General features: G+C 43.5%; 1 protein-coding gene across 4 annotated transcripts in view; it reads right to left on the bottom strand.

Annotated features, from left to right (window-relative positions):
* KATNIP (katanin interacting protein) overlaps window positions 1–27,820 on the bottom strand; it is a 264,435-nt gene that overhangs the window by 189,858 nt on the left and 46,757 nt on the right. For all 4 annotated transcript variants that reach the window (XM_077275294.1, XM_077275295.1, XM_077275293.1 and 1 more), the window contains exons 11-12: window positions 26,315–26,385; window positions 13,072–13,141 (exon numbers count right to left, since the gene is read on the bottom strand). In XM_077275294.1, the coding sequence (XP_077131409.1) occupies window positions 13,072–13,141; window positions 26,315–26,385 (141 nt within the window). The remainder of the gene's footprint in view (window positions 1–13,071; window positions 13,142–26,314; window positions 26,386–27,820) is intronic.

The following is a 27,820-nucleotide window of genomic DNA, read 5'->3' on the forward strand; positions in this document are numbered from 1 at the left end:
CGGCGACCACTCAGTACAGGAAGAAGCTGGGGAACCAGGGACTGGACAGGGCCAGGAGCAGGTGAGTATAACAGGGAGGGGAGCGCTGCGCGATACTCACCTGCTCCTCGTTCCGGGCGCCACTCCGTCTTCAGCATCTTCTGCAGTGACGCTCAGGTCAGAGGGAGCGGTGACATGGTTAGTTCGCGCCCTCTGCCTGAGCGTCAGTGCAGAAGATGCTGAAGATGGAGCAGCACCCGGAACGAGGAGCAGGTGAATATTGAAAGTGCCGGGGGTCTGAGCGACGGAGAGGTGAGTATGTGATTTTTTTTTTATTGCAGCAACAGCAAATGGAGCAAGTGTCTGTATGGGGCATCTTATGGGGCCATAACGTTTGTGCAGCATTATATGGGGCAAGTGTCTGTATGGGGCATCTTATGGGGCCATAATCAACGTTTGTGCAGCACTATATGGGCAAGTGTCTGTATTGGGCATCTTATGGGGCCATAACGTTTGTGCAGCACTATATGGGGCAAATATCTTTATGGAGCATCTTATGGGGCCATAATTAACGTTTGTGCAGCATTGTATGGGGCTAATGTCTGTATGGAGTATCTTATAGGGCAATAACGTTTGTGCAGCACTATATGGGGCAAATATCTTTATGGAGCATCTTATGGGGTCATAATCAACATTTGTGCAGCATTATATTGGGCAAATGTGTCTGGAGCATCTTATGGGGCCATTATTAACCTTTATGCAGGAATATATGGGGCATATTTTAATATGGAGCATCTTATGGGGCTATCAAACTTTATGGAGCATTATATGGGGCTCCTGGTTCAATATGGATATTCAAAAACACTTAGCCTACTGATGTCTCAATTAATTTTACTTTTATTGGTATCTATTTTTACTTTTGACATTTACCGGTAGCTGCTGCATTTCCTACCCTAGGCTTATACTCGAGTCATTAAGTTTTCCCAGTTTTTTGTGGCATAATTAGGGGGGGGGGTCGGCTTATACTCGGGTCAGCTTACACTAGAGTATATACGGTAAGTCTTATGGTCTGGTGCGTCTTACAGTACAAAAAATTGTATTTATTAAAACAGGTGAGCCTGTAGGCAGTGTGGGTCACTTTATAGTTCTATAACAGGACGGAAGTGCTTTGTTCAGAGCTATTAGTCAGGAAATCCTCCCACCATATAGCTTATATACTTTATATCATATTAGACATAAACTGTACTTTTATTGACAATTAGAGGGATTGTCCAGTCTAGAATGACAAGTCTGCAGTCACTCCGTGTGACTAGATTTGTGAATCCTTGTGCCCACTAGATGGGTTCTGGCCAGAAGTATTCGTATTGCATACTTGAAAGCGGTTCCCGATGCAAATCTTTGCAGCACACAGTGCATGCACTGGGAGGATTAGCAAGTCTGTAGTCACACAGAGTGACTGCAGACTTGTCATTCTAGACAAGACAACAGCTTTAACACAGTCACCCACTACATTAACATGCGATATTGTTTAGTATATTGCGTAGTGTATAGTGTTTACGGACTTTGAGGATTGTATATTTTACACGGTTTTGTGACTAAGGGTTCAGCAATCATTCATAGCTTGTAAGTAGAGATGGGTGAATCGATCTGCGAGACTACAGTCCATTGGCCAAGTCAGTTGTCTCTGGCAGCTGGATTGGAGATTCGAGAATGTCTTACCTTCTGGGATCCCTGGCGGTGCATTTGATGAGTTAGGATGGCATGACATTATAATTGCATCATGACGCATAGATGATTTTGAACCAGCCCGACTAATCAAAAGCCGAGCCAGGAATCCTGGAAGGTAAGAGATTTGCAAGCCAACTGACCGGGCCGATATAACTAGAGTTGGGAAACATCAATTCACTGGACTGGAGTATAAGTCTACAGTCAGGGGTCTGAACTGTGACCTCCTTCATTATAGCGGTGTGACAGGAGCTGTGCACTCATCAATCTGAGGACTAGCTAAAGAATCAATTAAAAGAAACTCCTAAACACGAGAGAGCTACTTTAAAAGTGACATCTCAGAATACCCCTTTAATAACCATACAAAGGAGAGCGATGCGGAGGCCACATTGGCTTTACAAGATCAGAAAACTTGTTAAGTTATTTGCTACAATCTAATTTTTTTCTTGGGAAACTGTGTAGCATAAGATTATCCCTTTTGAGTGGTTCCCTTTAACAGAAAACAATAGCCGACCGATGCAATTCACTTTTACAGTTTGTCTTTGCTTATGTTATTGCATTTGTCAACTACAGCATTGCCCTTTACTTACTGTACTCACCCAATCGCAGGGCATAAAAATAATGCCAGCAGTGCTAAATGCTCCGACCATAATGAATATGTATGCTCTGTATTTATAACATTGACCTTTGTCTTGTAACAGCTTTGCGACGCGGCGGTCCTGTGTGTATACCTCCGGGGCACAGGAGATGCCGCCCGTGTGATTCCAAACACTGAATCTCCATTAGTCTTTAGTGCCATAAAGGCAGAAGTGGCTGTCAGCATATTCTATTCCGGGCTGGAGGTTTTCATACTTTTAGGGGAATAGTTATCAGAAAAAGCCCTGGCTGTATAATAACCAGTCAGCATCTGCTGGGCCACCATTAGTCAAACTGCCGCCGAGTAGAACACTAACTAAAAGGGATGACAATCCATTTCAGGTGAAAAATGGTCATTTTTTTCCCAATTTTCACACCAGAAATCTGACGGGCCATTGGTTATATAGCACTTGTAAACACTAATTCATCTCTAAACCCCCAAATAGCAATGTTCAATGTTAATTTGATTTTTGGAGCAAATAAAAAATGTAAATCTTGAACACTGAAAGGTTTTCTAAAAAATAAATCGCTTTTTCATCTGCGTTACTGAAAGCATTCATCAAGTGGCAGATTTTTATGCATTATACTTTTATTACGAAGAGTTGACTCAGAGAAAAAGAAATTAGGTTTTCTCATGAAGACGACTCTGTCCATATGTCCTATTTGGATACAAGGAAATTATAGAGACGGCTCAGCACTTATTGCCGCCCTTTTCAACTTTATTCTAAACTGCAGCCATAAATCAGTTGAGAAAAGCTCAGAAAGAATAGATAAAAAAAGTTACACACTTTCTGCATGGAGACTATCTAGACCAGAAAAATGGACACAGATAAGGCAGTGCCATAAGGAGCTCTCCTGTAAGGGTTGTGTAAGGAAACAACACCTGTAGAACAAAGAAATGAGTAGCCCCAAAGTACATGCGGAGGACCGCACATGAATCAGCAAAACGAAAAAACAACAAAGTCCTCCAATACCAGTAATTTTAAATGTAAAAAGATTTTATTCAAAATACAAAGATTTTTTTAAAAGACATTTAAAAAAAAAATAGGAGATGCTAGTACACCATACAAGTAATGGCAAAACAGCAAACGCTGGACATGTAGTATATAGAATTACACCAACAATGGGAAAGTGTATGTATGTATGTATGTATGTATGTATGTATGTATGTATGTATGTATGTATGTATGTATGTATACATACCAAAAGTTTGGACACACCTTCTCATTAAAGATTTTTCTGTATTTTCATGACTATAAAAATTGTACATTCACACTGAAGGCATCAAAACTATGAATTAACACATGTTGAATTATATGCTTAACAAAAAAGTGTGAAACAACTGAAAATATGTCATATTCTAGGTTCTTCAAAGTAGCCACCTTTTGCATTGATGACTGCTTTGCACACTCTTGGCATTCTCTTGATGAGCTTCAAGAGGTAGTCACCAGGAATGGTTTTCACTTCACAGGTGTGCCCTGTCAGGTTTGATAAGTGGGATTTCTTGCCTTATAAATGGGGTCGGGACCATCAGTTGTGTTGTGCAGAAGTCTGGTGGATACACAGCTGATGTTCCTACTGAATAGACTGTTAGCTGCTTTTTTCTTGCCATAATACAAATTCTAAGTAAAGAAAAACAAGCGGCCATCATTACTTTAAGAAATGAAGGTCAGTCAGTCCAAAAAATTGGGCAAACTTTGAAAGTTTCCCCAAGTGCAGTGGCAAAAACCATGAAGCGCTACAAAGAAACTGGCTCACATGAGGAACGCCCCTGGAAAGGAAGACCAAGAGTCACCTCTGCTTCTGAGGATAAGTTTATCCGAGTCACCAGCCTCAGAAATCGCAGGTTAACAGCAGCTCAGATTAGAGACCAGGACAATGCTACACACAGTTATAGCAGCAGACACATCTCTACAACAACTGTTAAGAGGAGACTTTGTGCAGCAGGCCTTCATGGTAAAATAGCTGCTAGGAAACCACTGCTAAGGACAGGCAACAGGCAGAAGAGACTTGTTTGGGCTAAAGAACACAAGGAATGGACATTAGACCAGTGGAAATCTGTGCTTTGGTCTGATGAGTCCAAATTTGAGATCTTTGGTTCCAACCACCGTGTCTTTGTGAACAGATGGAGTCTACATGCCTGGTTCCCACCGAGAAGCATGGAGGAGGAGGTGTGATGTTGTGGGGGTGCTTTGCTGGTGACACTGTTAGGGATTTATTCAGAATTGAAGCCATACTGAACCAGCATGGCTACCACAGCATCTTGCAGTGGCATGCTATTCCATCCAGTTTGCGTTTAGTTGGACCATCATTGATTTTTCAACAGGACAATGACCCCAAACACACCTCCAGGCTGTGTAAGGGCTATTTGACCAAGAAGGAGAGTGATGGGGTGCTACGCCATCAAGATGGTTTGGGGTGAGCTGGACTGCAGAGTGACGGCAAAAGGGCCAACAAGTGCTAAGCATCTCTGGGAACTTCTTCAAGATTGGTGGAAGACCATTCCCGGTGACTACCTCTTGAAGCTCATCAAGAGAATGCCAAGAGTGTGCAAAGCAGTCATCAAAGCAAAAGGTGGCTACTTTGAAGAACCTAGAATATAAGACATATTTTCAGTTGTTTCACCCTTTTTTGTTAAGTATATAATTCCACGTGTTAATTCATAGTTTTGATGCCTTCAGTGTGAATTTACAATTTTCATAGTCATGAAACACCAAGGTTACTTACGGGTAGCCGGTTTTTCCGGAGCCCATGACGGCACACCTGAGAGAGGGGATCCGCCCAGTCAGGACAGGAACCCTACTGAAAATAAAAGGGCGGTACCTCTCCCTCGCTTCAGTTGGTTTTCAGAGCATGAGAGGCCCCCCTGGTTAGTATACATGGCAATCCAACACCACATTATATTAACTAAACACACCCAAAACAATAGTGCACACCGAAAGGGTGAAAAAAAGGGGGGGAATATACGGGTGCCGTCATGGGCTCCGGAAAAACCGGCTACCCGTAAGTAACCTTGGTGTTTTCCCTTCCCCCATGACGGCACACCTGAGAGAATTTTGTAGAATGAAACCTTAGGGAGGGACCACCGCTTGGAGCACCCTTCTACCAAAGGTTAGGTCAGCAGAGGAGGAAAGGTCTAGCCGGTAGTGTTTGAAAAAAGTTGAGGGTGAGGACCAGGTAGCGGCCTTGCAAATTTGGTCAATTGATACCTCAGCTTTCTCTGCCCAGGAGGTAGCCACGGCTCTGGTGGAGTGAGCCTTGATGCCGTCAGGAACCGGAGTGCCACTTGCAGAATAGGATAAACTAATGGCCTCCCTGATCCATCTAGCAATGGTACTTTTAGCTACCCCGCACCCTCTTTTGCTACCCTGAAAGGCTACGAATAGGGTTTGGTCTTTCCTCCACTGATTAGTCACAGACATGTATTGTAACATAGATCTTCTCACATCTAACATGTGGAACCTTTGTTCCCCTGGATTTTTAGGATTACTACAGAAAGATGGTAAAGTAATCTCCTGACTCCTATGGAACTTTTGAACCACCTTGGGGAGATAAGCCGGGTCTGGTCTTAGAACAATCCTGTCATCAAAAACCTGAGTATAAGGAGGGCATATTGACAGGGCCTGTAAATCACTTACCCTACGTGCCGATGTTAAGGCTACTAGTAAAACTGTTTTAAGGGTAAGTAACTTAGGTGATAACTCCTGCAAAGGCTCAAAGGGCTGTTTAGTCAGGGCTTCTAAGACCAAATTTAGATCCCAAGGAGGGATTTTTGGGATAATAACTGGCCGAGATCTACTACAAGATTTTATGAATCGTGAGACCCATTTATTTGAGGCAAGATTACAATTATATAGGGCCCCCAAGGCAGAAACCTGAACTTTAAGGGTGCTGGTTGCTAACCCAAGATGTAATCCTGCTTGCAGAAACTCTAGGATAGGACCTATTGGAGCCACCTCCCCCAATGGTTCCCCCAGGAAGTCGAGAAATTTTTTCCATGTCCTGCCATAGATTCTAGAGGTTATGGGTTTTCTGCTTTTCAACAGGGTGGAGACTAACCCTGGAGAGAATCCTTGGCGACTTAGTAACGCCCTCTCAAATTCCAGGCTGCGAGATGGAAGCCCTTCACCTGAGAGTGGGTCACTGGGCCCTGGGTTAGCAGGTCCGGAACCTCTGGCAGGATCCATGGGTCTGTTACCGACATCTGCCTTAGAAGGGAGAACCAAGGTCTCCTTGGCCAAAAAGGAGCTATGAAGATGATATTCGCCTGATCCTCTCTGATCTTCCGGATCACAGCTGGAATCATCACTATCGGGGGGAATGCGTAGGCCAGAGAAAACTTCCAAGGTATCAGTAGGGCATCTACTGCGAAGGGATGTTCTCTCGGATTCAAGGAGCAGAACCTCCTGACTTTTCTGTTGTGGGAGTTGGCGAACAAGTCTATCTCTGGTGTGCCCCAGGCTTGGACTATTTGTTGAAATATCTGGGGGTTTAATGACCATTCCCCCTGCCTTAAGCCTCTGCGACTCAGGAAGTCCGCTTGAGTGTTTTCTGTGCCTTTGATGTGCAATGCCGACAGAGATGACAGGTGTTGTTCTGCTAGTTGAAAGAGTATGTTTGATGCCTGCATGAGGCCTTTGGACCTCGTTCCCCCCTGATGATTGACATACGCCACCACTGCTCGATTGTCCGTCAGGATTCGAGTATGGCGACCCCGGAGTAAAGGAAGAAAATGTCTTAGGGATTTCTCCACTGCCCACAGCTCTTTTTCGTTTGATCCATAGTTCTTTTCTCGTATGGACCAGGTCCCTTGTACAGAGTGAGACCTCAGGTGAGCCCCCCAACCTGTACCGCTTGCGTCGGTCGTGATAATGTCTATGACCGGATTTTGCCACCGGACCCCCATTGTCAGGTGGTTTCTCACAGTCCACCAAACTAGGGAATCCCTTACGCCCAGGGAGAGACATAGATTTCCTTCTAAATGCCCTTTTAGCAGTCTTTGGGCTGAGAGAACTTCCCACTGTAGTTGTCTTAGGTGGAATTGTGCCCATTCTACTGCCGGAATACACGATGTTAACGAGCCTAGAAGGGACATTGCCTTTCTCAGAGTCATTGTCGGCTGGCGTATTGCTGTACCGGTCAGATTTATTATTTTGTCTACCTTGTTTTCTGGAAGAAGGCAGAGCTGACGTTCGGAGTCCAGTATTAACCCCAGGAAGGACTGTAATTTTACTGGCAGCAGTCTGGACTTGGGGATATTTATTATCCAACCCAGCTCCCTTAGAGTTGATGTTACCACTGATACTTGATGAGTGCAGTGGGACTCTGATCTTCCTATTACCAGGAAATCGTCCAGATATGGGACAATGACTACATCCCGGGACCGGAGGTATGACATTACTTCCACCATCACCTTGGTGAACACCCTGGGAGCTGTAGACAGACCGAACGGAAGGGCTGTGTATTGATAATGTTTCATCTGGTTCTGGACATAGAGAGCTACTCTCAAGTATTTCTGATATTCCGGATGCATTGGTATATGATAATACGCATCTTTCAAGTCTATTACTGCCATGAAGCAGTGTTGGAAAAGGAGTTTTATGGTCGTATTTATAGACTCCATCTTGAAAGAGTAGTTCTCTATGGATTGGTTGAGTTTTTTTAAGTTTATAATAGTTCTCCAAGAACCATCCGGTTTTTGGATTAAGAAGAGGGGGGAGTAAAACCCCTCTCCCTCCTCCTGAACCGGAACCTCCAGAAGAACCTTTTTGTGGATAAGTCCCAGGACTTCGGCTTCTAGGGCAGATTGTTCCTGCTGGGACTTTCTTCGGGGAGTTATAATAAAGTTTCGCCTGGGTGGACAGGTGAATTTTATTTTGAGGCCGTCTCTGATTATATTTATGACCCAGGTACTGGGGGAGATGTTTACCCAGGCCGGAAAGAAGAGGGAGAGTCTTCCTCCCACTTCTGGCGTAATGTCATTGGGGGGATTTCTTTGCCGATGTAGAGGGCCCTTTGAACATGTAGCCTGAGCCTCTCTTATCCCTAAAGTCCCAGTTTTTTCTTTCTCCTGGGGGGCGACCTCTATTAAATCTCCTCCGAAAAAAGGGTTTTTTGGACTCTTTAGGGATATTGGGAAAGCCTTTCTTTTTATCTCCTGCATGTTCCAGGATTTCTTCAAGTTTTTTCCCAAAGAGGAGTTGGCCATCACATGGGATGGAGCACAGCTTGTGTTTAGATGGTAAATCCCCCGGACAACCTTTGAGCCAGAGGGCTCTTCTTGCCGCATTAGACAAGCTCGCTGCTCTGGCCGTTAGTCTTGCGGAATCCGCAGAAGAGTCTGCTAAAAAGGCTGCTGCCCCTTGCACCAAGGATATATTGGCAAGGATGTCGGATCTGGGTACCTTGTCCCTTAGCTGATCCTCTATCTGCTGTAGCCAGACCATCAGAGCGCGGGCCGTACAAGTTCCAGCGATTGCTGGCTTCAGGCCCCCCGCTGAGGCTTCCCAGATATGTCTGAGAAACCCATCTGCTTTTTTGTCAAGCGGGTCTTTAAGAACACCCGAGTCTTCTAATGGAAGGGACGATTTTTTTAAGCATTTGGCTACCGCTCCGTCAATTTTGGGGATCTTTTCCCAAGGTTCAGAGTCTTTATTTTCAAAGGGATATCTCCTTTTGGATGAAGAGGGCAAAGAACCCATTTTTTCAGGTCTTTTCCACTCTTTCTCAATTAATGCTTTTATTTTTGCATTAACTGGAAACGTGCGTTTCCTCCTCTCTTCTAAGCCACCAAACATGACATCCTCTAGTGACCTAGGTGTCTTCTCCTCTTTAAGGCCCATTGCAGACCTAACTGCTTTGACTAATTTGTCCACGTCCTCCGTGGGAAGGCACGGACGACCTCCTGAATCACTGTCCGAGGAGGAATCTGAAGAGTGGACCGAGGCTGGGGAAGTAGAGGGAGATCGGGATGTTTTATGACTCCCTTGTCTCTGAGAGGTATCCGACTCTGTAGAGGCCCTACGGCTTCCCCCTCTTGGTTCGCTAAGGGCCAATTTTAAGGAGTCTTTTATTTCCGCCTGTATTATGGCTTTAAGGCTAGTGGTGAAATTAGGGGTTTCTTCTTGAATAGTCTTATTTATGCAGTCAGCACAGAGATCCTTCCGATACTGCACTGCGAGCGGGTTTTTACAAAGGGCACACTCTCGGTTCTTTGTTTTACCGGTAGCTTTCCTGGACCCCTAGTGATCAAAACAGAAAAATGGACCCTGTTACCATAAGGGATACATTCACGTAGATCACTCACCACCGCCGACAATCAAGGGTACCGATTTTTGAGGCTGGACAGATGCACGTGAAGCGTCCCTCCTGGACGTTGACGAATCTTGCCGGACGGAACGACCACTGTTTTTACCACTTGAGCGGCTGCTCCTGGTATGTTGGTGGCTCGGCAAGGCATCTGGTGAGAGCTCCGGCTGCTGCTGCTGTGAAGAAGACTGCTGCAGCTGCTCTTGTTGTCCTACCTCCATGGCGAAGTTTTTGGACATGAGCGCGTCTTCTGTGGTCCAGCACCCTTTTATGGGGCGACCACTGCACTCCCCGCCTCTCCGGTGCCCAATAGTGATCCCTCCCCCTCTCTGCCATGCCGCCGGAGTCTTCATTCACCGGCCGGCGTTTTCTTCATGGGCGCCGCCATCTTGGATCCGGCGCCTGCCTCCGACGTCACACGGGCACGCCCATTCACAGCGGGCCTGACGTGCGACGTCAGAAGAGCGACCCGGAAGCGGCCGCCGCGCCGGCAGAGAGGGGTGGGCGGCGTGGCAGCCATGGAAGGAACCCGGTCCTCCAACCATGCTGCACAACGCCCGCACGGACGCAGTGACCCGGGGGGACCTGCGGACGGCGCCTCCAGGACCCGAACCTCCGACGCACAGGCGCTGCCTGTTCTTCCACGCCGGGACGGGACCTGGGTAAGTCGAACCGCCGTGTTCAGCACAAGGGTCCCTGTCAGGACAGGAAACCCAACTGAAGCGAGGGAGAGGTACCGCCCTTTTATTTTCAGTAGGGTTCCTGTCCTGACTGGGCGGATCCCCTCTCTCAGGTGTGCCGTCATGGGGGAAGGGAAAAATGCAGTAAAATCTTTAAATGAGAAGGTGTGTCCAAACTTTTGGTCTGTAGTGTGTGTGTGTGTGTGTGTGTGTGTGTGTGTGTGTGTGTGTGTGTGTGTGTGTGTGTTGTGTGGTGTGTGTGTGTGTGTGTGTGTGTGTGTACGATATACATTATATATATATACACACACACACACACACACACACACACATACAGTATATACATACATACATACATACACACACACACACACAGGGTATATCACATCCTAAAACAACCACATAACCAATTTGAATGATGACATTGATAAGGCTAGATATGAAACGAAGTGCATAGAATAATTAAATTCATTGTGTAACTTAAGTATTTCAAGGTATAAGGTAATACACAGTAGGACTAAACAGATGTGTAAATGTGATGTCAGGCTAAGTAGCCAGTAACAATGTGCACACCATAACATTAAAGTGGCCGTTTGGAAATAAAAATTGTCAGAATAACACCCAAAACAAAGTTATAATTATCCTATGTAGGTACAGGTCCAGCGTACCCCTTAATGCGCATTTCGATCTCGTATCTTCTATCCACCAATGTTTTTCGGGGAAACATGTTTTTTTTACCTTTACCTTGACATGGCGGTCCGATGCCGAACTTCGTTGATTAATAAAGCTTGTTTAAACTGTCCGGATTTGATCCTTTCCATGAGCGCAGCACACACATCATGATAATCACCACCTTTCCAAACTTTCTCTATTGACAGAAGTGCTGGGAAGTTTGTGAGGAAAGCTGCACTAATGAGAGAAGGTGGACAATCTCTTAACTTATATTTTCTGAGCCCCTCTCAGATGATTTATTGCCAAAGGTTACATTAAAGTTGGATGTGAAGGTAAACAAAGAGCCTATAAAAGCCAAACACTGCAAAATGTGTAATGTAACCAAAATGCAAAAAGGATTTAGCCCAAAATAATAAAAAAAGGAGGTGTCACGCCCTGGATCACATAGCTACCCATTGCCCCAAGACTACCAAGACAATGGACTCCAATATCGGTCGACACTGCTTGTATTATGCAGTATTATCTCAACCTTGAAAGGAGCCACAGGTGTGTTGGACTCGAGAAGCTTGGTAACCATAGCAAGGGCCACACTTCCTCATCGGCTGATTCCTGGGAAGATGGTAGGCTACACCCTACAGGAGTGTAATTGAGCATGTAGCCCAAATTCAAGAAAAGATTATTGAAGTAACACCTATTGTGAGAGAGCACTTGCTCCAAGCGCAAGAGGCCCCATCAAGGTTGTACAAATCGGTCAGCAAGGGTGAGACAAAAAAAAAAAAACACCTTCATGGGAGCACTTATGTAATGAAATGGAGAGTATATTAGGTTACTCTGCTGCTCACTCTGCACACCTACACGACATACGTTTCTCCTCTTTTACAGTGGAGTGTAGTTTTCTTGGACCACCAATCAATAGCTAAAAATGGTTTAGATTAAATATGACCAAACTGAAAACTAATTCATAAGCAGTAGCCAAGCCTGCACCACGCCGCCTCATACCACCATATATCAGATATAGAAACAGGTGGGTGCGTGCTAAACTACTGTGGCATACAGATCCTTCTCCATGCAGCCTGTGCAATGCAGGACTAATAAGTAATTGTCATTGATGGGTAAACCCCTTTTACCTCGTAAGGGGAACCTATAAGCAGGTTTTTATACCCCAAACTGATATAATTTATGTTAGATTGCTGTAATGCAGACTAAATCCATAACTTTGTTTTGTCAATCCTTGATTCTGTTGCCGAAAAATCCCTTTTCTAATCTGTATGCTTATGAGCCACAATGGCAGTGGGTTTGGCCTTGAACTTCCAGCTCTCCGGCCTCTATTGCCCTTTCCCCGCTGGCCTCCTGTCACTGACTGTTAGGTCACTCTTCTCTGTGACCTTCTCCCCGGCTCGAGATCCTGCGCAAAAGTCATCATTCCCAAGGGTGTCGCATGCAAAGATTGATAATCCAGATCACGCAACATCATTAGGACCTCACTGATCACGTTTTGCCCCCATGAGTAACGGCGCTTTCACAAATTTTTGGGCAAGGGAGCAGATTTATTAAAAATTGTGGGTATAACAAGGTCACATTAGCACACGTACATACTCTGGACTTGGCGCTGAGCCTGTCTTCGTCAGTTGGCTTGGCATGAGAGCACTTCTCTGGGTCATGGGTTGTGTGCTGATGAAGCAGGAGTGCTGTACACCCATATTTACAGCGCCAACCCCAACATTTAAGGCCACATGCATGAATGGGTGTTCAGGGGACCAATAACAGAACAAGGGTGGTGTAGGGAACCTCAATTATGCCCACAGGATCATAATCAAAGGCAGGGTAAGATTAATCAGCAGAGTCAACATCCCATCAGACATGTCCACATTACATTGTATATTGTCTGCAATGTTAGACACATTGATTTTGCACAAAAATCAGTGAACGTACAAGAAAAATAACACTTCAATCCAGGAATAAGATTGCACAACCTAATGAGGAATGCTGAGCAGCCATTGGGGACCTGGCAGGTTCCCTTTAATTTATAATAAGAACATGACTTGCACCAGAAACATATCACATTGCCTACCTTTAGGTCACTCCCGGAAACATGTTCCTTATCAATATTCTGGAGAACCTTCAACAATTTCTTCTGTTGGCTACAATGAAAGAAAATACTGGATTACACATCACACAATTATTGACTTTTACAATCTATGGTGTCACATGTTCCTCATCTTTGTTTCTTTCCATCCAGAAGTAATACATCTAAGTTGTTAGAGAATGGTGCAAGACAACAATGGTATATACTACAGGTTATGTCTGATGGAAGTGATCAACTAGGGGCTACAAAGCAAACTCAACCTGACCCATGACACGTCTTCAGTTTCTCCTCCCGTGAATACTATGTGCAGTGGTCTCAGAATTATCTGTGCCTCCTACATGTGTAATAGATGCCATCATCGAGATCCCCATGTTAGATGGAAAGTAAACCTTTACTGTTGTAGATTTCCATTACAAATCTAAGGAGATGTTACCTGGCTGAGAGGAGTGAGCTTGTGTCTGCAGAAAAACTGAACCAGTCTAAAAACTTTTTTTGGAATAGGAAACACTGGAATCGGACTACTCGACTTCTAAAAAAACTACTTGTGCTGAGAGCAGAGGAGCCGCCAGAGTGTAGAGATGCCGCCAGAGGGCAGAGATGCCGCCAGAGGGCAGAAAAGCCACCAGAGCAGAGATGCCACCGGAGACTAATCTCACACATGGTCAAATTAGCAGTTAAGGGCCCATTTCTATTCACATCACCACAGACTACATCTACGAATATTCAGATCTGTCACGGACGTATATTGCAACCACAATCTTTAAAAAGTCAGAATGTAAACTCTGAAGAAATCAAAATTTTAACCCCTTTAACGACCAGGGGTGTTTTAGTTTTTGCGTTTTTGTTTTTTGCTCCCCTTTTTCTCTAGAGTCATACATTTTTTTATTTTTCCGTCAATATAGCCACGTGAAGGCTTGTTTTTTGCGGGACGAGTTGTACTTTTGAACAACACCATTGGTTTTAACATATCGTGTACTGGAAAATGGGAAAAAATACCAAGTGTGATGAAATTGCAAAAAAAGTCAATTCCTCAGGTTTTTTTTAGTTTTTTACCATGTTCACTAAATGATAAAACTGACCTGCCAATATGATTCTCCAGGTCATTACGAGTTTATAGATAAAAAAAAGAACCTAGACATGTTTGGTGTCTAAGTGGTGACAAAAAAATTCCAAAGTTTGTTTAAAAAAAAAATTTGCGCCATTTTACGATACCCATAGCGTCTCCATTTTTCGTGATCTCGGGTTAGGTGACATTGGGAAAGAGTGGTACCAATGAAAAGTGGCTGCATAGTAAATTTTCAATTCAAGGGAATCGGTCACCAGGTTTTGCTATGTAACCTGAGGACAGCATGAGATAGGGGCTGAGCCACAGATTTCAGTGATGTGTCACTTATTAGGCGGAGTGCTGTGATTTCAATGAATGCTTTATCACTAAGATCATCACTGCCTGGACTACAGCTCACATGAGCCCTGGTCTGACCACGCCCCCTCCTGTAATTAGCAGCTTACTGTCAATAGGCAAAATGCATGGAGAGTTGTGGCATGGGCAGGTTCAGTTTTATGAGCGACACTACATCTAAAAACTGAGAGTTTACTGGGTGCAGCAGTCCTGGCACAAAGTGATACATCATTGGAATCAGGGTCTCTTCTCTTTTCCTACATTATGCTTCTCTCAGATGAGGTAGCAAAAACCTGATGACAGATTCGCTTGAATTGAAAATTGACTTTGCAGCCATTTTTCATTGGTACCACTCTCTTTCCCAATCTTTCGTTGAGTCATTTTGTTAATAGCGTCTGATATTTAGTTTGTGATGAATAAAAATATAAAATATGCCTATAAGAAAATGTTAAATCATTGCATTCTTGCTTTCTTTATATAATACATAGTGTCCCAACTTTTGTGGAATTGGGGTGGTTTAAAAAAAAAAAAAAAAATACATGCCCGCCCCCAGAGAGAGAGAGTCAGACCCGGCTTTCTCTGTGGGATATGGAAATTCTCCGGAAGAGTGGTTTTTTTTTTTTTTTTTTACACTGCATGATGCCTCCTGCTTCTGATTGGTCAATATTATGCAGGGGAAAGGGGGTCGTGACCGCCCCAGAGACAAATGTCTAGTAATGACCATTTGGATTTAGCACGCTTATAAACTTTACAAGCTATAAGAAATTCCATTATGTGGCCACTTTAACTTGCCAAAACTGGTTTAATCTCCCCTATCAGGCCGGCGTCACACTCAGCGTAAGACAATACGGTCTGTTTTTTACGGTCGTAATACGGAGAAATGTTCCCAAAATAGTGATCCGTATGTCATCCGTAGGCAGGGTGTGCCAGAGTATTTTGCGCATGGCATCCTCCGTATGGCATCCGTACTGCGAGATTTTCTCTCAGGCTTGCAAAACCGACATCTAATGGATTTATGTGCTCAAATGTTCGTTACAACATATATACAGTATATTATATATCTATCATTGAGACACACACACACACACATATATATATACATATACACATATACACACACACACACACACGGTGGGGCAAAAAAGTATTTAGTCAGTCAGCAATAGTGCAAGTTCCACCACTTAAAAAGATGAGAGGCGTCTGTAATTTACATCATAGGTAGACCTCAACCATGGGAGACAAACTGAGAAAAAAAAAAATCCAGAAAATCACATTGTCTGTTTTTTTATCATTTTATTTGCATATTATGGTGGAAAATAAGTATTTGGTCAGAAACAAAATTTCATCTCAATACTTTGTAATATAGCCTTTGTTGGCAATGACAGAGGTCAAACGTTTTCTGTAAGTCTTCACAAGGTTGCCACACACTGTTGTTGGTATGTTGGCCCATTCCTCCATGCAGATCTCCTCTGGAGCAGTGATGTTTTTGGCTTTTCGCTTGGCAACACGGACTTTCAACTCCCTCCAAAGGTTTTCTATAGGGTTGAGATCTGGAGACTGGCTAGGCCACTCCACGACCTTGAAATGCTTCTTACGAAGCCACTCCTTCGTTGCCCTGGCGGTGTGCTTTGGATCATTGTCATGTTGAAAGACCCAGCCACGTTTCATCTTCAATGCCCTTGCTGATGGAAGGAGGTTTGCACTCAAAATCTCACGATACATGGCCCCATTCATTCCTTCATGTACCCGGATCAGTCGTCCTGGCCCCTTTGCAGAGAAACAGCCCCAAAGCATGATGTTTCCACCACCATGCTTTACAGTAGGTATGGTGTTTGATGGATGCAACTCAGTATTCTTTTTCCTCCAAACACGACAAGTTGTGTTTCTACCAAACAGTTCCAGTTTGGTTTCATCAGACCATAGGACATTCTCCCAAAACTCCTCTGGATCATCCAAATGCTCTCTAGCAAACTTCAGACGGGCCCGGACATGTACTGGCTTAAGCACTGGGACACGTCTGGCACTGCAGGATCTGAGTCCATGGTGGCGTCGTGTGTTACTTATGGTAGGCCTTGTTACATTGGTCCCAGCTCTCTGCAGTTCATTCACTAGGTCCCCCCGCGCGGTTCTGGGATTTTTGCTCACCGTTCTTGTGATCATTCTGACCCCACGGGGTGGGATTTTGCGTGGAGCTCCAGATCGGGGGAGATTATCAGTGGTCTTGAATGTCTTCCATTTTCTAATTATTGCGCCTACTGTTGATTTCTTCACTCCAAGCTGGTTGGCTATTGCAGATTCAGTCTTCCCAGCCTGGTGCAGGGCTACAATTTTGTTTCTGGTGTCCTTTGACAGCTCTTTGGTCTTCACCATAGTGGAGTTTGGAGTCAGACTGTTTGAGGGTGTGAACAGGTGTCTTTTTATACTGATAACAAGTTTAAACAGGTGCCATTACTACAGGTAATGAGTGGAGGAAAGAGGAGACTCTTAAAGAAGAAGTTACAGGTCTGTGAGAGCCAGAAATCTTGATTGTTTGTTTCTGACCAAATACTTATTTTCCACCATAATATGCAAATAAAATGATAAAAAAAACAGACAATGTGATTTTCTGGATTTTTTTTTCTCAGTTTGTCTCCCATAGTTGAGGTCTACCTATGATGTAAATTACAGACGCCTCTCATCTTTTTAAGTGGTGGAACTTGCACTATTGCTGACTGACTAAATACTTTTTTGCCCCACTGTATGTATATGCGTAATATATAATATATATATATATATATATATATATATATATATATATATATATATATATATATATATATATATATATATATATATATATATATATATTTTTTTTTTTTTCTGTATTTATATTTAATTCAGCGCGATATATGTGAAAAGCCGGTAATTCAATTGCCGGCTTTTCATTTCTCCTTTCCAAACCCGACAGGATATGAGACATGGTTTACATACAGTAAACTATCTCATAACCCCTTTTTTTTTTGCATATTCCACACTACTAATGTTAGTAGTGTGTATGTGCAAAATTTGGGCGCTGTAGCTGCTAAAATAAAGGGTTAAATGGCGGAAAAAATTGGCGTGGGCTCCCGCGCAATTTTCTCCGCCAGAGTGGTAAAGCCAGTGACTGAGGGCAGATATTAATAGCCAGGAGAGGGTCCATGGTTATTGGCCCCCCCCTGGCTACAAACATCTGCCCCCAGCCACCCCAGAAAAGGCACATCTGGAAGATGCGCCTATTCTGGCACTTGGCCACTCTCTTCCCACTCCCGTGTAGCGGTGGGATATAGGGTAATGAAGGGTTAATGTCACCTTGCTATTGTAAGGGGACATTTAGCCAGATTAATAATGGAGAGGCGTCAATTATGACACCTATCCATTATTAATCCAATTGTATGAAATAGTTTAAAAAAAAAACACACACACACACATTATTAAAAAGTATTTTAACCCCTTCACCCCCAAGGGTGGTTTGCACGTTAATGACCGGGCCAATTTTTACAATTCTGACCACTGTCCCTTTATGAGGTTATAACTCTGGAACATATGTCACACAAAATACTTAATAAGTAACATTTCCCACATGTCTACTTTACATCAGCACAATTTTGGAACCAAAATTTTTTTTGTTAGGGAGTTATAAGGGTTAAAAGTTGAACAGCAATTTCTCATTTTTACAACACCATTTTTTTTTTAGGGACCACATCTCATTTGAAGTCATTTTGAGGGGTCTATATGATAGAAAATACCCAAGTGTGACACCATTCTAAAAACTGCACCCCTCAAGGTGCTCAAAACCATATTCAAGAAGTTTATTAACCCTTCTGGTGCTTCACAGGAATTTTTGGAATGTTTAAATAAAAATGAACATTTAACTTTTTTTCACAAAAAATTTACTTCAGCTCCAATTTGTTTTATTTTACCAAGGGTAACAGGAGAAAATGGACCCCAAAAGTTGTTGTACAATTTGTCCTGAGTACGCCGATACCCCATATGTGGGGGTAAACCACTGTTTGGGCGCATGACAGAGCTCGGAAGCGAAGGAGCGCCATTTGACTTTTCAATGCAAAATTGACTGGAATTGAGATGGGACGCCATGTTGCGTTTGGGGAGCCCCTGATGTGCCTAAACATTGAAACCCCCGACAAGTGACACCATTTTGGAAAGTAGACCCCCTAAGGAACTTATCTAGAGGTGTGGTGAGCACTTTGACCCACCAAGTGCTTCACAGAAGTTTATAATGCAGAACCGTAAAAATAAAAAATCATATTTTTTCACAAAAATTATCTTTTCACCCCCAATTTTTTATTTTCCCAAGGGTAAGAGAAGAAATTGGACCCCAAAAGTTGTTGTACAATTTGTCCTGAGTACGCTGATACCCCATATGTGGGGGTAAACCACTGTTTGGGCGCATGGGAGACCTCGGAAGGGAAGGAGCGCCGTTTGACTTTTCAATGCAAAATTGACAGGAATTGAGATGGGACGCCATGTTGCGTTTGGAGAGCCACTGATGTGCCTAAACATTGAAACCCCCCACAAGTGACACCATTTTGGAAAGTAGACCCCCTAAGGAACTTATCTAGAGGTGTGGTGAGCGCTTTAACCCACCAAGGGCTTCACAGAAGTTTATAATGCAGAGCCGTAAAAATAAAACAAAAATTTTTTCCCACAAAAATTATTTTTTTAGGCCCCAGTTTTGTATTTTCCCGAGGGTAGCAGGAGAAATTGAACCCCAAAATTTGTTGTCCAAGTTGTCCTGAGTGCGATGATACACCATATGTGGGGAGAACCACTGTTTGGGCGCATGGGAAAGCTCGGAAAGGAAGGAGCGTCATTTGGAATGCAGACTTAGATGGAATGGTCTGCAGGCGTCACATTGCGTTTGCAGAGCCCCTAATGTACCTAAACAGTAGAAGCCCCGCAAAAGTGACCTCATTTTGGAAACTAGACCCCCCAAGGAACTTATCTAGATGTGTTGTAAGAACTTTGAACCCCCAAGTGTTTCACTACAGTTTATAACGCAGAGCCGTGAAAATAAAAAAATCCTTTTTTTTCCCACAAAAATTATTTTTTAGCCCCCAGTTTTGTATTTTCCCAGGGGTAACAGGAGAAATTGGACCCCAAAGGTTGTTGTCCTATTTGTCCTGAGTACGCTGATACCCCATATGTTGGGGTAAACCCCTGTTTGGGCACACGGGAGAGCTCGGAAGGGAAGGAGCACTGTTTTACTTTTTCAACGCAGAATTGGCTGGAATTGAGATCGGACGCCATGTCGCGTTTGGAGAGCCCCTGATGTGCCGAAACAGTGGAAATCCCCAATTATAACTGAAACCCTAATCCAAACACACCCCTAACCCTAATCCCAACAGTAACCCTAACCACACCTCTAACCCTGACACACCCCTAACCCTAATCCCAACCCTATTCCCAACCGTAAATGTAATCTAAACCCTAACCGTAACTTTAGCCCCAACCCTAACCCTAACTTTAGCCCCAACCCTAACTGTAGCCTTAACCCTAGCCCCAACCCTTGCCCTAACCCTAGCCCTAACCCCAGCCCTAACCCTAACCCTAGCCCCAACCCTAACCCTAGCCCTAATCCTAGCCCTAACCTTAGCCCTAACCCTAGCCCTAACCCTAGCCCTAACCCTAGCCCTAACCCTAGCCCTAACCCTAGCCCCAACCCTAGCCCCAACCCTAACCCTAGCCCTAACCCTAGCCCTAATGGGAAAATGGAAATAAATACATTTTTTTAATTTTTCCCTAACTAAGGGGGTGATGAAGGGGGGTTTGATTTACTTTTATAGCGAGTTTTTTAGCGGATTTTTATGATTGGCAGCCGTCACACACTGAAACACGCTTTTTATTGCAAAAAATATTTTTTGCGTTACCACATTTTGAGAGCTATAAATTTTCCATATTTTGGTCCACAGAGTCATGTGAGGTCTTGTTTTTTGCGGGACAAGTTGACGTTTTTATTGGTAACATTTTTGGGCACGTCACATTTTTTGATCGCTTTTTATTCCGATTTTTGTGAGGCAGAATGACCAAAAACCAGCTATTCATGAATTTCTTTTGGGGGAGGCGTTTATACCGTTCCGCGTTTGGTAAAATTGATAAAGCAGTTTTATTCTTCGGGTCAGTACGATTACAGCGATATCTCATTTATATTATTTTTTAAGGTTTTGGCGCTTTTATACGATAAAAACTATTTTATGGAAAAAATAATTATTTTTGCATCGCTTTATTCTCAGGACTATAACTTTTTTATTTTTTTGCTGATCATGCTGTATGGCAGCTCGTTATTTGCGGGACAAGATGATGCTTTCAGCGGTACCATGGTTATTTATATCTGTCTTTTTGATCGCGTGTTATTCCACTTTTTGTTCGGCGGTATGATAATAAAGCGTTGTTTTTTGCCTCGTTTTTTTTTTTTTTCTTACGGTGTCTACTGAAGGGGTTAACTAGTGGGCCAGTTTTATAGGTCGGGTCGTTACGGACGCGGCGATACTAAATATGTGTACTTTTATTGTTTTTTTTTTATTATTTAGATAAAGAAATGTATTTATGGGAATAATATATTTTATTTTTTTTTCATTATTTTGGAATATTTTTTTTTTTTTTTTTTTTTTTTTTTTACACATTTGGAAAAAAATTTTTAAACTTTTTTACTTTGCCCCAGGGGGGGACAATACAGATCGGTGATCTGCCAGTTTGCATAGCACTGTGACAGATCACCGATCTGAGAGAAGTGCAGGCTGCTTCACAGTGCCTGCTCTGAGCAGGCTTCTGTGAAGCCACCTCCCTCCCTGCAGGACCCGGATCCGCGGCCATCTTGGATCCGGGTCTGGAGCAGGCAGGGAGGGAGGTAAGACCCTCGCAGCAACGCGATCACATCGCGTTGCTGCGGGGGGCTCAGGGAAGCCCGCAGGGAGCCCCCTCCCTGCGCGATGCTTCCCTGCACCGCCAGCACATCGCGATCATGTTTGATCGCGGTGTTCCGGGGGTTAATGTGCCGGGAGCGGTCCGTGACCGCTCCTGGCACATAGTGCCGGATGTCAGCTGCGATAGGCAGCTGACACCCGGCCGCGCTCCCCCCGTGAGCGCCGCCGATCGCGCTGGACGTACTATCCCATCCGTGGTCATGGGGGCCCACCCCACCTCGACGGGATAGTACGTCCGATGTCAGAAAGGGGTTAATGAAATAAACACACAGGTTGTTTTAATATTTTATTGCTCTCTCAATCCACCTGAAGACCCTCGCTCTGAAAAATAATAAACCAACAATATACATACCTTCAGATGATCTGTCACGTCCCACGAAGTAAATCCATCTGAAGGGGTTAAATCATTTTACAGCCAGGAGCTGCGCTAAAGCACTCGCTCGTGCCTGTAAACCCCAGGTACTGAAAGGAAAGCAGGATGATCTGTACTTACCTTGAGTTGCGGTAATGCGCCCTCTGCTGGATGTCCTCATATGAACTCGAGTGTGGGAACTTTTCCAAGGCTCCAGTTCATGAGGACATCCAGCAGAGGGCGCATCACCGCAACTCAAGGTAAGTACAGATCATCCTGCTTTCCTTTCAGAACCCGGGGTTTACAGGCACGAGCGAGTGCTTTAGCACAGCTCCTGGCTGTAAAATGATTTAACCCCTTCAGATGGATTTACTTCGTGGGACGTGACAGATCATCTGAAGGTATGTATATTGTTGGTTTATTATTTTTCAGAGCGAGGGTCTTCAGGTGGATTGAGAGAGCAATAAAATATTAAAACAACCTGTGTGTTTATTTCATTAAAATACTTTTTAATAATGTGTGTGTGTTTTTTTTAACCCTTTCATACAATTGGATTAATAATGGATAGGTGTCATAATTAACGCCTCTCCATTTTTAATCTGGCTTAATGTCACCTTACAATAGCAAGGTGACATTAACCCTTCATTACCCCATATCCCACCGCTACAGGGGAGTGGGAAGAGAGTGGCCAAGTGCCAGAATAGGCGCATCTTCCAGATGTGCCTTTTCTGGGGTGGCTGGGGGCAGATGTTTGTAGCCAGGGGGGGCCAATAACCATGGACCCTCTCTAGGCTATTAATATCTGCCCTCAGTCACCGGCTTTACCACTCTGGCGGAGAAAATTGCGCGGGAGCCCACGCCAATTTTTTCCGCCATTTAACCCTTTATTTTAGCAGCTACAGCGCCCAAATTTTGCACATACACACTACTGACATTAGTAGTGTGGAATATGCAAAAAAAAAAAAAAGGGGATATGAGATGGTTTACTGTATGTAAACCATGTCTCATATCCTGTCGGGTTTGGGAAGGAGAAATGAAAAGCCGGCAATTGAATTACCGGCTTTTCACTAACACCGGTGCGTCTTTCTCGCAAGTCACACTGCTGGTCCGTGTGGAATCCGTATTTTTATCGCCCCCATACTTTCATTGGCGATTTTTTTGCGCAATACGGTGACCAACGCAGCATGCTGCGATTTTCTACGGCCGTACAAGACCGTATAATACGGATCAGTAAAATAAGGCTGATAGGAGCTGGGACATAGGGAATCATTGGGCCGTGTGTTATGCGTATTTTACGGACGTAGTTTATGCGCTCATACGTCCGTAAAACTCGCTAGTGTGACGCCGGCCTCATAGCTTTTTATTACTGGGTGTGATCGTAGGGATCCTTGAACCCTTAATTTGGAAGGAAATACCAATTCATATTTATTTAATGCTTTATCAGTTAAGGTCCCTGGAAATTCTGGCTGTTTTCAAATGTCTGATATTGTACAATTAAAGGGGGTGTCCAAAAAGTTTACTCCGATGACCTATATATAGGGATAGGTGGGGGTGTGACATCTGGTGACCCTACCGATCTGCTGCTCCTGGTGCCAGAGACAAACAGTTGTGATCAATTGAGAAACAAAACAGCACAGGTCCAGCAACTGTGTAATGTTGGCAGCAGGATAATGCTGTTCCTCCCCTATTCGTTCAGGTAGGGGTTGATGTGTGGTACCCGGCTGCAGTCACTACACAGCTGAAGGAGCTGGAGTCTGCATCTGATCACATCTTATCAGCAAAGCAGAGAGGAGTGGGGAAGGTGTCGCACCCCCATCCATCTGATGACTGTGACCGATCCCAAGGATAGGACATCAATATCAAAGTACTGAACGCACCCTTCAATAAAATCAATTTTGTTTTTTTGTTTTTATAAAGTATAAACCACAAGAATGTAGACAATACGAGATCATGCGAGAACAGTGATATTTACAATAAGTAAAAAGGCGCATTAGTGTCCAGCATATGTGAAGAGCTATTACTGCAGATCTTGGCTATAAATGAAAATAACCTCTTACCCCACTGAACACACCCTTTAGGCCGGGGTCACACTTGCCAGTATGATGCGAGAAACTCGTGTGAGTCTCTTGCATCAATACGCGGCACTGCCGCCGGCACTCGGGACCGGAGCGTGCAGATGCATGTATTTCTATGCAGCCACATGCTCCGGTCTCAAGTGCCGGGTATTGATGCGAGAGACTAGCGCGAGTTTCTCACATCACACTTGCAAGTGTGACCCTGGCCTTAAGAAAGGCCTCATACACTTGGACCGTAAACCAGTTGTATTCACCTAAATAAAATGTGCAAATTGCCTCTTCATAAAGAGAAAACAGGTTCCCTTATACCGCCTATAGGAGGGGGCAATTTTGGAGAAGATTTTGGCTTTGCTTCATACCTTGGGTCACCATCATCACTTGCCCACAACTCAAGTGCCTCAGATGCCACCGTAAAAAGGGGGATTCTGATTCCCATTGACACCTTTATAGCTTCTATTTGTTGTTACCTTTGGGAGTAATCATCATTTTCGTCCACATGCAAATGAAGCATTAAGTTCTCTTCTGGGTGGCCCCGCTGAATTCCTTGCCCTGCACTAGCCTCTTTAGCTTGATTGATCACTGGCAGATTTGACTGCCTGGATCTTGAAGTCAAATAGACAGTGAGCTATCCATCAAGCTAAAGAGATTGGTGCTGCTGTAGAACCATGGGAAGGCAGTGGCTTATTTAGTGCTCTGTCACACCCAGAACACTTAACGTACCATTTGGATTTGAATAAAAATGCTAATTATTCAGGAAGGCAGCAACAGATGGAAGATATACAGTGGGTATGGAAAGTATTCAGACCCCTTTACATTTTTCAGAGCCCTGACCTAAACCCAATTGAGCATCTCTGGAGAGACCTGAAAATGGCTGTCCACCAACGTTCACCATCCAGCCTGACGGAACTGGAGAGGATCTGCAAGGAAGAATGGCAGAGGATCCCCAAATCCAGGTGTGAAAAACTTGTTGCATCATTCCCAAGAAGACTCATGGCTGTACTAGCTCAAAAGGGGCTTCTACTCAATACTGAGCAAAGGGTCTGAATACTTATGACCATGTGATATTTCAGTTTTTCTTTTTTAATAAATTTACAAACATTTCTACATTTCTGTTTTTTTTCAGTCAATATGGGGGGCAGAGTGTACACTAATGAGAAAAACATGAACTTTTTTGAATTTACCAAATGGCTAAAATGAAACAGTGAAAAATTTAAAAGGATCTGAATACTTTCCGTACCCAATGGATATCCACTGTACACACATCTTTTTACAAGTGAAAATAGGAGTGGAGCTACGTACTGTTCACAGGCACCTGTCCTACATTCCAGGAAAGGTTTCTGTCAGTAACATTGTGCAGACATTTTTAATTCTATAGTGATCACATCACTAAACAAAAGGATTGTGATTTGCTAATCAAAGGAGTTTGGGAATATTATATATAAAAAACAAAAAAAAACCTAAAGGAAATCTCATTACTAATAACTTCATAGAGAACCTCTTTAAAAGGAGAACATTTACTCCTTTAATTAGACCAGAGCTAGGCAAAGTGCGGTCCACGTTCCACATCCAACCCTCTGACTGTTCCAATCTGGCCCACAGACTGAGACAGCCGAAGAAGAAATCCCAAAGAAATAGAACGGAAGCCAATGTCATAATACAAAAACCTTTATTAAATGCTTCTTAAAAACAATTTACTCTCTTTTTTATGTAAATATCCACAATGGAGATACACATGCAAATAGACTGCAGAGTACAAATTCAGTATCACATACCATTTATATGTCCACAAAATTTAATATACACAGGGGCAGGCTGATCATTTAGGTAAAAAATGTTTTTAGTATAGTCTATTCAAATATCATTCCTAACAGAGGTTTGCCAAATCAAGTGCCTGGTATATTGGACTAATCTGGGGGTGGAAGCAAAGAAAGTACTAAATGCTATATAGTTGCAAAGTGCATAGTAGTTTATATCCACCACGGGATAAGTCCCAGTACCAGAGTTCTACAAGAAATCACATAGGAAGAATATATCTGGATAGCAGCCACAGAGTGATCAATCACGATCCGAATATGCCAGTGCATTGAAGGCTAACCAAAGAGCCATACCCCACATGCGGTGCATAGAACTAAAAAAGGAAATGGACGTAATACATAACCTGCACATGCAGTCCTGAGCCCCAACGCACGTTTCGCGTTAGCTTCTTCCGGGGATCTGTATACAGATTCCACCCCCGGATTAGTCCAATATACCAGACACTTGATTTGGAAAACCTCTGATAGGAATGATATTTGAATGTTATGGCCTGCTCTGGGGACAAGGCACACGAGAACTGGAAAATTATACTATTTTACAAACCATAGGAAAAAAGGACAATGCAGCTCCCTCCATACAATAGTAGTGTTTTGGTGAAGACAAAGCAACGACATAACGGTGCGGTTACCTTAATTCCATGAGGGTGATTCGTTCAATAGCTTGTGAGACAACTCCTTCCTTCTCCTCTTGTGAAGATGTCTGTTATGAATACAAGGAACATGATCTGGCTTATAAGGACCTTTTTATTTGCATCCACAATAATAACAATTTCCAACAGTGTAAATTTAGATATATTAGCCATGTGGCACCCTGCCGGTATCACCATCCTGTAGGACCAGTACTGCTGGCACCACTGTCGGACAACCCCATAGTGATGATGACCCTAGGGTGCGGTCTCCTCCATGTTACGACCGTCTTGGAACCCTTTGCTACGACCACTGCCGCTACGCAGTGTCACGTCTGCACCAACAATAGCGTTGGGGGATGCAGACGTGGTTTTGGTCTAGATTAGTCAGGCTAGGTCTTATGGTCCTACCCAGACATGGACACTATCTAGCTGCTAGTTATCGGTTATACCAGGCTCTGTGCGGTGAACCTTGAGCAGGGCCACTCCCTATTTAAAAAGGCCAACAACAACTTCTACCTGTCAGTTATAGCTTGTTACGCCCCTGGTCTGTTGCTTTGTCTGGCCCTTATATCCTACATCTCCTGTTTATTTACTGAACTTGGCTCGTTTTCTGCATCACGATTATGTCCATGACTTGGACCTCCTGGTAACGACCCAGCTTGATAAACCCTCTTCCTGCTAGCTCGCTCCACTGGCAAGCAACCATTCCATGGATGTAATACAGGGGCCTTACATCAGTCTAGATCCCTGTATAGTGGTTAAAAGGTGAAGGCAACCTGGGACCTACAGAACATAGTGGCTTGTACAAAGCCTGTCCACAAAAAGCCTTATTAACAGCAGCCAGGCTACTAAAACCAGTGCCATTACGTTCCACTGGTCTACTGATAAAAACAAACAACATCATATGACCGCTGCAGCCAATCAGGGACAACTGATCAGCTTAAGCCTCAACATTTCCATCTGGGCAGAAGTAACGCTGTTCTTCTGCTCAGACGTATTGCAGCTATTACAGACACATCCTTTATTAAGGTTGTATAGCTTAAAAAAAAAAAAAACAATAATAAAAATAATTATAAAGCAATGCTAGCTTGTTCAGCCTGCCTTCAGTCTTGTCTCCAAGATGCAACCATCCTTAACCCTTTCACTTTACCTTCATGACCAGGCCAAATTTTACAATACTGACCAGTGTCACTTTATGAACTTCTAAATCTGTAACGCTTCAATAAATCTCAGCAATTCTGAGATGGCTTTTTTGTGACATATTGTATTTCATGTTAGTGGTACATTTTCAGCATTATGATTGACTTATTTGGAAAATATCAAAATTAAAAAAAAAAAAAAAGTGAAAAATGTTGCAATTTTCAAACTTATAACTTTCTGGTTTAAGGGAAAACAAAACAAAAAAAAAAAAAAACACAAAATAGTTAACAAATAACATTTACCACATGTCTACTTTAAATCTACATAACTTTTTAAACAATTATTTCTTTTGTTGGGAAGTTAGAA

This window comes from Ranitomeya variabilis, chromosome 7 (assembly GCF_051348905.1).
Source record: "Ranitomeya variabilis isolate aRanVar5 chromosome 7, aRanVar5.hap1, whole genome shotgun sequence".
Taxonomy (NCBI): Eukaryota; Metazoa; Chordata; class Amphibia; order Anura; family Dendrobatidae; genus Ranitomeya; species Ranitomeya variabilis.